The 13,549-nt window shown below is 43.0% G+C and overlaps 1 protein-coding gene across 1 annotated transcript in view; it reads right to left on the bottom strand.

Annotated features, from left to right (window-relative positions):
• Window positions 1–3,235: 3,235 nt before the first annotated feature.
• ASB11 (ankyrin repeat and SOCS box containing 11) overlaps window positions 3,236–13,549 on the bottom strand; it is a 24,758-nt gene continuing 14,444 nt past the window's right edge. The window contains exons 4-7 of the mRNA XM_059385043.1: window positions 11,417–11,567; window positions 8,212–8,346; window positions 6,662–6,853; window positions 3,236–3,511 (exon numbers count right to left, since the gene is read on the bottom strand). Coding sequence (XP_059241026.1) covers window positions 3,387–3,511; window positions 6,662–6,853; window positions 8,212–8,346; window positions 11,417–11,567 — 603 coding nt within the window. The 3' untranslated portion in view covers window positions 3,236–3,386. The remainder of the gene's footprint in view (window positions 3,512–6,661; window positions 6,854–8,211; window positions 8,347–11,416; window positions 11,568–13,549) is intronic.

The raw sequence follows: 13,549 nt of genomic DNA, 5'->3' as shown, positions 1-13,549 counted from the left end.
GCAACAGTAAGAAATTAGAAGTAATCTAAGTATTCCAACAATATAGAAGTAGCTAAGAGATAGAAGGCAACCATTTAAGAGGATAGAGTCAAAGGGTTTGAAACTGAGAAAATCATTACAGTATGGTGTGGGGGTAAGGCAAGAATCAAAAATACTTCTACGACAGGATCACGACGTTAAACCAAGCAAAGAAAGCAAAACAAAACAAAAAACATGATATTCTGAAAAAAAAGTCACTAAAATTTCACAGTAAAAATAAACTAATAAATTTTAGACACCTGCCCAAGGAGTTCTTTCACAATTCAGTCACCCTGCCAGGGACCTTGCCTAATCACCTTACCTAAAACAATAGTTGTCATCATCACTCTTTACCCCAATCTGCTTTAGTTTTCTTATCACTTTTCTGACAGGATGATACATTTGTATGTGTTGCTTAGTCGCTGTTGCCTCTAGTGATACATAAGTTTGTTGAGGGCAAGGACCTTGTCTATCTTTTCAAAGCCTTAGTGTCTGGTTCATAATATAAGCCAGGTAAAGGGTATTGAAGGAATTAACTGAAAAGTTGTCCTACAGCACTTCAAATATGATTGTAATTGTAGAAAATTACACCATTTGGAGAATAAAACATCCTACATCCTATGAAAAATGAAATAATCCAGATTAGTGTTAAGAACCCCCCAAAGCAAGCAATATATTAGCATATAAACCTGAGGATTCCATCTGATGGTCTAATTCTAGCTTGATGGACTGAAGGACTCACAGGAAATATAAAGATCACTTCATGTCCAATCTCTGTATTTATAAATCATAAAACACGGCAGCAGCCCCAAGACACAGGGATCTGGACCTGTTCTGCATCCACATCCTTCTGGAATCAGAAGGATCAGTCTGGTAAGTGGTCTCTTGGGGCTCAGTTTGGAATTAAAATGCCCCCCCCCCCCGCCACACACATGCAAAACACACTTACCAGAGCTGGGAGGTCCATACAAGTGATTGGTGAAATTCATGGTCTGCAGTTTCAGAAAGTGGATGAACAGCAGGATCTTCAATTCCTTGGAGCCACAGACAGAAGGAATATCCTAGGACATCCTGGGGCTTAACACAGAGCTCAGACATTGAACAAGATGCAAGTTGATATAAAAAACGTACTCAGGAGAACACTTTAAAGATAGAAAGCCTCCAATTCCTGAATGTTCTATGATATATATTTTAATTACTAAATATATATGATATGTATTTTAATTTAACAGTATTTTCTTTTAAAGTTTCTGCCTTTGATATTGGGCTTAGAAAAGACCTTTCCTTCTGTGTACATTTCCTTCTAATATTTGAGAGTATTTGAAATTTTCTCACATTTTCCAAAAAACCAAGATTTGTTTTTGGAATGTGATGTTAAATAGGAATTTAAAATAATTTAATCTTTTTTCCTTAGGTAGTTAACTAATTAACTTACTTGATATTCCAAATTGTGAAAATTGGAAAAAGGTCTTGAACAGTACTAACAGAAATATGCTAGCCACACCTATAATTTAAAATTATATGGGAATCACATCAAAAAAGTAAAAAGAAGTGGAATTAATTTTCATGATGAATTTTATTTAACCTAACATATTCAAAATATTATCATTTCAATGTGTAATCAACAGCAAAATTATTACTATTTCACATGTTTTGTACCGAATCTTTGAAACACGGTATGCTTTTTTATACTACAGCGCGTCTCAATTCAGCCTAGCCACATTTCCACTGCTCCAAAGCCTCATGTGGCTTGTGGCTTCTGTACCAAATAGCCCAAGATTATAGCAATGTTTCTCAGTCTCACCACTATGACATTTTGGACTGATAATTCTTTGCAGCATGGCTCTCCTGTGCGCAGGAGGATGATTAGCTGCCTCTCTGACCTCCAGCCACTAGATGTCAGTTGCACCCCTCCCTCAGTTGTGGCAACTAAAAATGTCCAAACTTTGCCAAATGTCCCTGGGGGGTTGGGGGAAGGAGCCGGTAGAAGGAAGGACAAAATTGTCCCCAGTTGAGAATCAAAGGGCTAGAAATACTGGGGAGAAAATACATGTTTGGAACAAACCTTAGGAACATTTGAGAGAAAACATTTTCTTCTTAGAAGCTAATATGAACTATACTCACTGAACCATGACAGAAGTACTTACAACAATTGAAAGTCTATCCAGGTTCCAAGTTCCAAATTCACAAAAAGGAGGAGGAGATAAAGAAAGGCTAGCAGTGGGAAAAACAGAAGGGGAAGGAGTGGAAAAAAAGAAAAAGAGAGGGCGAGGGGAGGGCTGTGTTTTCTGTTATAATCGTCATTCTTATTTGGGGCCCAGACTCACAGAAATAGTATTGACCCAGCATTGAGCCCCTCTTAGTGACAGCGTTGACATGTCAGAGAAGAACCCTGAGGCTCTTGACTTTGAAAATAAGCTGATGGATGCTTGGGCTGCAACAGGCATCAAACGGGGTCTGGGGGTTCAGCTAGTTAGGAGACCCCGGTGTTGCTCCAGCCTACAATGGTTTCCTGGGTGCTTGGGTGGCTCAGTTGTTAAGCATCTGCCTTTGGCTCAGGTTGTGGTCCCAGGGTCCTGGGATCGAGCCCACATCAGGCTCCCTGCTCTGTAGGAGTCCTGCTTCTCCTTCTCCCACTCCCCCTTCGTGTGTTCCCTCTCTCGCTGTCAAACAAACAAACAAACAAACAAACAAAATCTTTAGAACTGTTTCCTTCAAAGAATAGCATTTAATATCAAAAGTGATGAGCAATAGACCCCAACTTCTGGGTGAGCGAATCTCTTCCAACATCTCCCTTATCAACCAGGACCTCAGTAACTGGAACTCTCCATTAACTGTGATGTTTTTAATGTATTCAGCATATGTGTATGTGTGTGTGTGTGTGTGTGTGTGTGTGTATGTACAAATAACAAGGAAATCAAAATTATAGCAGAGGTTTATTCACAGAAGCAAAGGAAGAAAGGGGAAAGAGGGAGGAAATAAATCAGGAACACATCTTAAAATACTTACACTCATCGCAATCTTATTTGCCCAGATTTACATGTGTCTGTATGATGTTCAGAATATTGACCCTTAGATAATTAAAGGTCATGAATCTTCAAACATAGATTATTTTCACTCTCCTTCACAGATTTTTAAAGTTTCTTAACAACAAGGGCTAAAAACAAAAAGGCTCTGTGTTGGTTGCCCCTTGGTTAATGGGGAGTTTCCACTCCTCAAGGGTTCCGGTCTATCAGGGACCTACACTAACTGACTTAGCTCATCCAAAGATAGTCAGAGTCTAGTGGTTGGGCATCTACACTAGGTACCCTGGATACAGCAGGCAACAACCTGCTTATTTCCAGGTATCTTCCCCCAGCCAGCTGGGACTACTGGTAGAGCAGGAATCTTTCCAGCAGCTCTGGCAGATGGAGTTCATGGATGGCTTGATGACGTGCTCGACCCAAGCACTTCCGGACACACAGGCGGCAGAGCTGAGAAAGAGCCGGTGGGCCTGGGGAAGAAATTAAAATGTGTGAAGCTCCTAGTGGTGGCAGTGGGGGACACGGGGAGACCAGAGAACTGGAAGAGGCTGAAATGTTCTGCCAGCTTAAGAGAGGCTGGATCTGTACATGGATTACAGAGTGACAGAGCAGACACTAATACACACAGGGACCCCAGTTTGCCCGCCCCCCCGGGGGGGGGACACATTTAAGCTGACCCTCTAAAGTTAATTGTATTAGTGACACTGAAGACTGAGGCTAAGCAGAGGCAATCCAGGAATGAAGCATGAGGTCTAAAGGGACTGCATTTCATGTCACAGTAGGCAAACTGTGGAAAGAGCCCAGATGTCCCTCAGTGGAGGAATGGTTAAGGAAGATGTGGTGTATCCATACAATGGAATGTTACTCGGCCATCCAAAAGAAAGAATCTTGTCATTTCCAACGATGTGGGTGGAACTAGAGGGTATTATGCTTAGGGAAATAAGTCCATCAGAGAAAGACACATACCATATGATTTCACTCATGTGCAATGTAAGAAACAAAACAGATGAACAAAGGGGAAGGGAAAGAAAAATAAAATAAGATGAAACCAGAGAGGAAGGCAAACCATAGAGACTCTTAACTATAAGGAACAAATTGAGGGTCGCTGCAGGGGAGGTGGCGGGGGGATGGGGTAGCTGGGGGATGGGCATTGAGGAGGGCATGGGATGTGATGAGCACTGGGTGTTCTATGCAACGGATGAATCACTGAACTCTACCTCTAAAATGAATAATACACTATGTATTAATTAAATTGAATTTCAATGAAAAATTTGAAAAATAAATAAAGGGCAGGCAATCCATTCATGCACTGTACGTGTCAATGAATGTGATAATGCTGGTTGAGGAGAAAACCTGAATAGAGGCCCTCAGCAGGCAGGAGCCTGAGACAGAGCTGCCAAGCAATGGCTAAGTGCCGAGCGGGTAATAGGGCCTGTGTGGTCACAGAGGCCTCCAGGACCTCCTGGCTCAGGCCGCTCACAAGGTGGTGCTGACTAGGTGCCAAGTCCTACGAGGAGAGGCCCTCCATTTGCGCTGGGCTCCCAGCTCAATAGAGGACCTAGTGAATGGACTCAACTCGCTTAACCCCCATTATGCCCAGGACCTCAGTGTCAAGGAAGTTCATGGAGTCATCACACCCATGGCTTTGAGTGGCTGAAGGAAAGTAATGAGAGCCAAAATATGGTTAAGTAGGTCAAAGGAGATTAAGGTGGAATACTCATTATAGCGAGGTATTTGTAATGGCCCATTATTCCCTGACCTGAATGTACTGGTAAAGATCTCTTCAGGTAGACCTGTGTGGTTAGCAGATGACACAAGGTTGTCCTTGTCAAGAAGATCCTACTGTGCCAGGATCTCGCACCCCACGAGAAATGGCGCACTGCATAAGCAAATGACAAGATCACATTTGATTTGATGTTTCCAAGGACCAGCCATGTGATAGAAAGAGCGAATAACTGCTCTCAGTTAAAATCTTGGGAAGCAAGAATGGAAAGCCTCTCTACCCATCACCCAACTAAAGCTCCTCTGGAAAACAGCAATGCAGACAGATTGTCCAGTTTGCCTACAGGAGCTCAGATACCAGAGTGACTTCTGACAGAGCTGGTGTTCATCCTTCCGGAGGAAGCCACTGTATTTTTGACAACAGAAGATAGAAGAACCCGCTTAGAAGAAATCTAAATCCTGGACCTGGAAACATTTTTGATGGAAGAAAAGAGGAGATATGACAGGTGCTATAGGACATCTTCTCAGCTGAGACTTGGGAAGGGACCCGGCATTTCCAAACGGGGAGCTGGAAAGGAAGAACGTGACTCTTCAAGTGGAGGTTCAACTAAAAGAGTAATCACAAATGATCTAGACTATCTAGATCATCTAGACCAGCGGTACTCCAAGTGAGGCCTCAGACCAGGGGTAGCAACAGCATCACCTGGGAACCCAGTGGGTGAGCCGAGTCTAGACCCCAATACAGACCTCCTGGATCCAAATCTACATTTTAATGAGACACCCCCCTTGGTGATTCATACTCACAGCCGAACTCAGGAAGCACGGACCTCAAAAGTATGCCTAGAATTATTGAACCAAGCATTCCACTTGGAAGGTGTTAGAAGACAAGATGATTTCCTAAATGGGAACTGGTGAGTAAAGTAAAAACCGTCTCCCCCAGAAACTGTTTCAGAAGGTTCGGGATAGGACCGGCACGACATAAGAGTGCGTATTGAGGTCAGACTGCTGGGCTGGAATCCTAGTTCTTCCGAGGAGTCACACGGCCTTCGGCAAGCCGTTGTCTTCAGATTTCTGAAGATTGTCTTCAGATTTCTCTTTTCCCGTCTGGAGCTGGGCTACCACCAGTTACTCGAAAGTTTCCCTGCTTTCAAGTTTTCACAACTCAGGGAGATTCATCTTGGTTTCCAATTTAGCTCAGTGCCTGACACATGCATAAAGCTGAATAATTACTATTATTTCTTAAGAGTCTCCCAGGCACACAAATGATCAGGACAGGCTCGGGTGAAGTTCTCTTTCTGGGCGGACTTCGCTTGGCTCACTTCTGAATCTGGAACGCAGCACACTTTAGAGATTTGCCTTCTCTCCTCTGGCATCCATAGCTCCATTAGCTCACGGTGGAAATGGGAGCAAGACAATGGAGGGCTCAGAGCCAGGTACTCCCCGAGCTGGAGAAACAGATCAGGCAAGCAACTTGGCCGTCTAGTCCAGCATCTGAAATACACACTCTGTGTCCACCCTACAGCCTCTAGCTCAAGTACTGCTAATTCCCCCAAATACGGCAAAGCAGACTTCTGGTCTACACAGTTGCGCACATAGACCAGGACAGATGTGGCAGCTCAACCTCCTCATGGTGAAAACCAAGTTCTTGGATTCTTTTCTCCTTATGGAAAATACACAGTGACATACCAGCCATGTATAAAGGCCATTCTGTGATAAGTGAACAGACAAAACCTATAAGATCTCACCCCAGCGACGCAAGTGCGACCTGCTGTCTACCACATGCTACTTGCAATCAAATCGAGAGAAGAACAAAGGTCGGGAAGCCTGGAGGTGAGACAGGAGGGAGAGAGAGCCAATGTGCTTATGGAGGAGAAGTGCACACCCAGCCCGTTCCTTACCCTCCCGGAGCAGGAGTGCCTGCTCCACGCTGCTGTTGGGAGTGGCCAGATCCAGCGCGCTTTTGCCCTCTGCGTTTCTGCACTTTAGGGGGGCCCCGTAGTCGGCCAGCAGGTGGATGACCTCCGCGCTGGACCGCCTCGCTGCTGCGTGCAGGGGAGTGTCCAGACGTTGGCCGCGGTCCACACTGGCTCCTGAAGAGAGCAGATGACCACAAGCCAGCATAAAATGTTACCATGGGAACACCAAGAGTCAAAAATACAGTAGCTCAGATCAAGGCATCTGAATTGTCATGATGTGTTTGACAGATCTTTGAAAATATATGACATATGCCAAGAACCTCAGGTACAGCTACTCAGACTACGTAAAGCTATTTTGATGAGAAAAGTGAAGAAAGGTAATTTTAGTCATTTAGAATACGTTACTTGCTTTCCCGTATGAACTGTGTGACAAGTACAATTAAATATTTGCATCGCCTTTTACAGAGAATTATTATTTTGGTTTTTGGCAAAGGGTAAAGTGAAGTTTCTTTGGTATTTCTCTTATTCTGGGCTCAAAAAAAAAAAAGATTTCTGAATTACTACAGGGAGTAGTAACTGATGGGGGATGAAAAAGAGAAAAAAATATCTTAGAGATAAAAATTCTTATTTAAAGGTTCATAGGACAGACTCTACCTTTATGTCAGTAGCTAAGTTTGGAGAACCTTTAACCAAGTAATACTTCAAAACACTCTACCTTTTCCTGGACTCTCAGTTTCTATTATGCCTTTTAGAATTAAAAAGGTTACTAAGGGGGCACAGGGGTGACTCAGTCAGGTAAGCGTCTGACTCTTGATTTCAGCTCAGGTCATGATCTCAGGGTCGTGAGATCGAGCCCTGCGTTGGGCTCCCTGCCCAGCAGGGAATCTGCTTGGGATTCTCTCTCCCCCTCTCTCTGCCCCTCCCCTCATGCTCACTGTCTCTCTCTCTCTCTCTCTAAAATACATTTTGAAATCTTTTTTAAAAAATAATTTTTTAAAAAATTAAAAGGTTACTAAGGATCTTAGCAGGATTGATCTACAGGAGTCTATGGCAAATGTCTGTTATTTTTGCTATCTGGCATCTTCCTAATAACCACACCTAGATTTCCATCTGGAGAAACATCCCTTGTGATTCCCAATTCATGTGCTTCCAGTGAAACCCAACAACTTCAGTCTAGACTGAAATTTAGGCCTAAGCCAATCAGCGCATTGTACTCCTCTGGCCACCAAGACTGGCTCAGAGACAGGCATGTGACTCAAAAAGATCCAATGAAATAAAATTGTTTTTTCCCACTAGGACATATGGGAAAGAAACTCTAATTCTCTCTTGAAACCACCAAGGACAACCATACCAGGTAAATGGAGCCAATATCAAAGGAAGTAGATACTCATTTCTCTAAAAGTTCTGTGATTTCAAGCATTCAGACATCAAATACTGTCAGGATTTTGTCCAGCCTGACAAGAACGTTGTCTTTAAAGCCATGGGAAACCAACAAAGAGGTTCCTTTCATAAAAAAGCTTTCTGGAAGTTACCTAATTCTAGAAGTTTCTTCACACAGTCTACCCTCTGGTAGGTGCAGGCCACATACAGGGGAGTTCCAAGCTGAGGCAGTTCTTGGTCAATGTTAACGTTATTTGCCAGCAGGATCTCCATGCACTCTCTATGACCTGGTGGGGGAAACAAGATAACCTTACTCAAGTGAGAGAAATATTGACTATTTACAGAACTATAGAATTGCTTATCTGGTATGGGCTTTAGAAATAACCTAGATTTTTTTTTTAAGCAGAAAAACAAATTGGGGGAGGAGGGGAAATCTTCGGAAACTCCAAAATCAAAACCATTAAAAAGAAAAGCATGCTCATAGCTCCTCGCTCAAATTCCCCTTTGCCGCCTTGAGATACCTTCCAACTAGACGAAGGGCTCCAAGGAGCTCAGCTGAAATCACTCTCTACAATGAAGCCAGTTTATAAACAGAGGCTGCAAGGTGCAGAGGGGTGAACGACTCATCCTCCTGCCCCCCTGAAAAGCCAGCACTCCGATGCAAGGCCCAGCCCCGATCCTTCTCTGCTACAAATCTCTCACTCTCTGCTTCATCCATGTATGGTCGGCCCTCCTTATTTTGGTTAACCTGGAAGACACCTCTGAGAATAAAAAGCCTTGAATATAGAATATATTTAACTGCACCTTTAAATCCTCAAATATAAGATCTATTTAATTGCGCCTTCCCATCCGGTGGCTAACAAGAAGTATATAGACAAGCGTTGTCTTTGGAGAGGCTGCCCAATGAACAGACTTGATTAATTTGCACCATACAAATGATTTGATCAGGAGCAAATACTTCTGAGGAATTGATGGGCGCTTATAAAGAAGTGGTTCTCTTTGAAGATCTAAGTGTTTTCTTAAAAAACAACTCTTACCATCACTTCACCACTCTTTTCTTTATAACATAAAAGCAAGCTTCATCTCAAACCTGGCTGATTTGTCAGAAATGCTAAATCAAGTAGAAATATGCATTAAAATGTACAAATTAGGATCCTATGGATCTTATGGATCCAAACTATCTGTTCACATAAGTAAATATTATACTGGGATTATGGCATCAATACGCCAAAGTATGGACTCAAACTGACCTAGTCTGTTCGCAGAGGTTTAAAGAATCCAGAAATAATATGTAATCAGTACCTCAAACTGCCTGGGCATCTAATAAACATTTTTAAATAATTCCTGTCCTTTTAATTTTTTCTTTCTTTTTCTTTGCAGAAGAAACTGAGCCTGGTCTGAGTTAAACTCAAGTACTCCCAGGAAGTTTTATAAAATTAACATATAAACGATTAGCACTAATATCACAGTATCTAAAACAATGAATTTGCTCTTCTTTCTTCCATTCTGTGGATATTGGTCCCCAACATGCTTGTAGATACAGACCAAAAAATACATAGAGACCCATGAATTGATGTGTTTATGGTAAGTTTGTATATATTTTGTAAGTACGTAGATACCAAACACTCCCAACATAAAACCATCCAAGTACCACAGAATAGCTTCAGTAATTCAAATCATTCCCAATATTAATCCATTTTTCAATATTAGGATGGAAATGCAACTAACAGATGAATCTTTACTTCAAGTCAACATTAAAAAAATTTTTTTAGGGACGCCTGGGTGGCTCAGTTCGTTGAGCAGCTGCCTTCGGCTCAGGTCATGATCCTAGCGTCCTGGGATCGAGTCCCACATCGGGCTCCTTGTTCCGTAGGGAGCCCGCTTCTCCCTCTACCACTCTGTCTGCCTGTGCGCTTGCGCTCTCGCTCTCCCTCTCTCTCTGACAAAAAAATAAATAAATAAAATCTTTAAAAAAAAAATTTTTTTTTAAGACTTTTAGATCATTTCCAAAGTAGACCATTTCCCTTCAACTTAAAGAATGTACTTGGAGTTTGGGAAATGGCCGGCATCAGTTATTCAATCAATAAATGTTTATTAAATATGTCTAAGACATGAAAATCATAGATACATTGAGATTTGGGTCTTTTGTTTCATTTAAATTAATCCACAAAGGGGAAAAGAAAAAGACAAAAAGCCAGACTCAAATTCAGAGAACACACTGCCAGTTGCCAGAGGGGAACGGGGTGGGGGGCTGCGTGAAACAGGTGAGGGGGACGAAGGGTACACGTGGGATGAGCACGGGGTGGGGAATGGGCGTGTTGGATCACTATATTGTACACCTGAAACGAATACAGCACTGTGCATTAACTATACCTCACCTGTTAAAAAATGGGGAAAAAATAAAAGCACAGGAAAAAAAATAATCCACTGCAAAAGAAAATTACCAAGTGACATGTTTAATAACCCGGGGCAAATCTTTCATTATTGCCTTTGGAAATAAAGACTTTCATCCCCAATTAGACCAGCAAAGATCACTGTTCCACGGTGTTCTAACTTCCCCATTTTATTTCTTATCTCAGTGAAAGAGAATAACTCCACCACTGGGTAACAGAAATGTTGCTTTCTCAGTGTGACCTTTGACAAATGGCCTTGGCCTTTCAGTGACATCTTCTTGTTCACGTCTAGGCGATGCATGGAGTTTTTAAAGACCTTCATCTTACTCTCTTCCTCCTTTCAAAAGTAACTGAGAATACAGGCGTCTAGAATCAACTTCAAGGTTTCTAAAGGCATGCTTTTTAAAGTTGCAACTTTTTTTCAATAACCAATGACCCTGAAGTCAGCAGCTCATCTAGAAAGAGTATGTTGCTTGTTGTGGACAGCTACGTTTAATCTTCCATTAAGAATCCGATCAGCCTTGGCTTTCAGACGCTTTCATAATTTATTTTAGTGGTCGAGGTTTTATGGGCTTTGGGAGATGAGCTGTTCTCTTCTAGTAAAGACAGAGACATTAGCAAAGTACTGCTCATGGAAGTCACCCCTACAGCCCTGACCGGGCCAGCTGCCCCCAAAACACCAGCAAAGAGCTTCCAGAAAGGGCTGCCGAGAGACTGACTCCCCAGGAAATGTGACGTCTGAGACAAAAACCCATTCCCAGGTCCGAAGAAGGGCGGTTGGATGCCCCACCAGCATTTCCAGAAGTTTCGGGCACTCTGAAGTTGCTGCTCTGGGACCCTAAGCCACACACAAGCCTACCAGTGATGGTCTGGGCATTTCTTGCACAGTGACACGGTACCGCTGACTCGTGCAGTTTGCAGTGAGCCCACCAATGTGATTTGTGCAACGTGACGGCCCACTTACCTCTCTTCGCTGCCTCATGGATGGGTGAGGCCAAGTGCATTTCCGGCTGAGCCTTGGCTCCAAACTCCAGCAGCACGTTGACACACGCAGCACTGCCGCTCCGGCAGGCATTGAATAGGGGCGTGGCTCCGTGCACCGTCACTCCGTTGACCTGATGGTAAGAAAGAGACCCAGAGAATTTGCCAGTTTTCTCTCTCTGTTTCTAAGCGTGTATTCCTGTGCATCTGCCTGGAGGAATGTCCCAGGCTGGTGAGTGAGCGAGGGCCCCCACATCATTACGGTATTACACTTTTTTAGATATACCAGTAGCCTATTAACTACCACCTCTAAGTAATATCCCAAGTGGCAAAATGGGAGAAAGCTTTTCAAATGTATTCAGGGGTATTCCAGAACTTCTAAGGAGCCTCCTAATCATTGAGGAGTTGTCCAGTTTGGTGGTTAAGAACATGGCTTCTGGAATCATTAGCTTGTGTTCAAATCCCAGCGCCCTCTCTTCTATCTGTTCAGAGATCTTGGTTGGGAATACTAACTTTCTGTACCTCAGTTTCCTTAAAGGAGGATCATAACAGAATCTACCTCAAGAGGTTATTGGGTGGATCAAGTGAATTACAACATGTTAAACACTTAGAACGTTGCCTCATGCCCAGTAAGCATATAAGAGTTTGCAACAATTTTCTTCACTTTCCACGAATAAGGGTCTGACTCCGCCTCCCAATCAAGAACCAACATGGCAGGAACCAAAAAGGCTGGAGAATCCAGGTCCCCAAATCTGTGCCTGAGGAGATTTTTGTTGCCACAGATTTCCTTACTGGTCTACTAGAATTCGTACGAGCTACATGTGTGGGCAGTGACTCCCAAAGAGATTGTGATCCAGTCAAAGGCACAAAGAAAATAGCCATCAATATGGCATCTCCAGCCACCCTCACTGCTTTCTAGGGGTGTGGGAGGCATCTTTGAGTATCAGCAATGGATTGGGATGAACATCTGGGAACCAAGACATTCTGGTGGGGAGGCTCTGACAGGACTGAAATGGAGGACAATGAAGGCTTGATGTCAAAGCGTTTGCCTCAACAACTGAGGATATATGCTTGTGATAATCAGGACCCTAAATTTTCTTGTTTCAGAAATCATAAAAGGGGTGGCTCAGTTGGTTAAGCATCTGATTTTGGCTCAGGTCATGATCCCAGGGTCTTGAGATCAAGCCCCGAGTATGGCTCCCTGTTCAGTCGGTCTGCTTGTCCCTCTCCCGGTGCCCCTCCCCCTACTCATTCTGTCTCTCTCTTTCTCAAATAAATAAATAAATAAATAAAATCTTTTAAAAAAGAAACAATAAAAGATATTTCTCTACAGTGCCAGGATAGCCCCTGTTAAATTGGAAAGTTAAAGAGGAGATGCTAAGGTGGCAGAGACAGGCAAGGACAGGCCAAAATGTGTGTGAATTCATACAGTCTAGGGATTTCTAACCTATTTACATTTACCAAAAAACATTCAGTAGGGCTGGTTTCATTTGATTTGTTCTTATGAGAATCATCCTCTTCTTCATTCTGAAAGTCTTCAAATTTGATTTCCTAAGTTTCTCAGTTCAGTTCAGCAAACATTTATTGAGCACCTATTAGGCACCAGGGTTTCAGAAGCCAAGGCTAGTAAGAAAATCACTTTAGATCACCCTTAGAAGCAAGACAAAAGAGAGTACAGGCTTCAGAAATATTTCGGCAGGAAAAGGAGCAGGATGTGGGCATTAATTAGTGGGGGAGAGAGAAGATCTAGGCTGAGCCCAGGTTTGGAACATGGAAAACAGGAATGTATGTCGTCAGGTCTCTGAGGAGGGGCCGTCCCCCAGGGAGGAATATCCTAACCATACTGCACACCCGAAACTAGGGTAATGCTGTATGTTAACTACACTAGAGTTAAAAACGACATAAAAATAAAATAAATCTGTTGGGGCGCCTGGGTGGCTCAGTGGGTTAAGCCGCTGCCTTCGGCTCAGGTCATGATCTCGGGGTCCTTGGATTGAGTCCCGCAACCACAGGGCTGCCAATTCTGAAGAATTTTCTTCTTCTTTTTTTTTTTTTTAAAGATTTTATTTATTTATTTGACAGAGAGAGATCACAAGCAGGCAGAGAGGCAGGCAGA

This window comes from Mustela nigripes, chromosome X (genome assembly GCF_022355385.1).
Source record: "Mustela nigripes isolate SB6536 chromosome X, MUSNIG.SB6536, whole genome shotgun sequence".
Taxonomy (NCBI): Eukaryota; Metazoa; Chordata; class Mammalia; order Carnivora; family Mustelidae; genus Mustela; species Mustela nigripes.
This window is presented reverse-complemented; position numbering and strand designations above follow the sequence as displayed.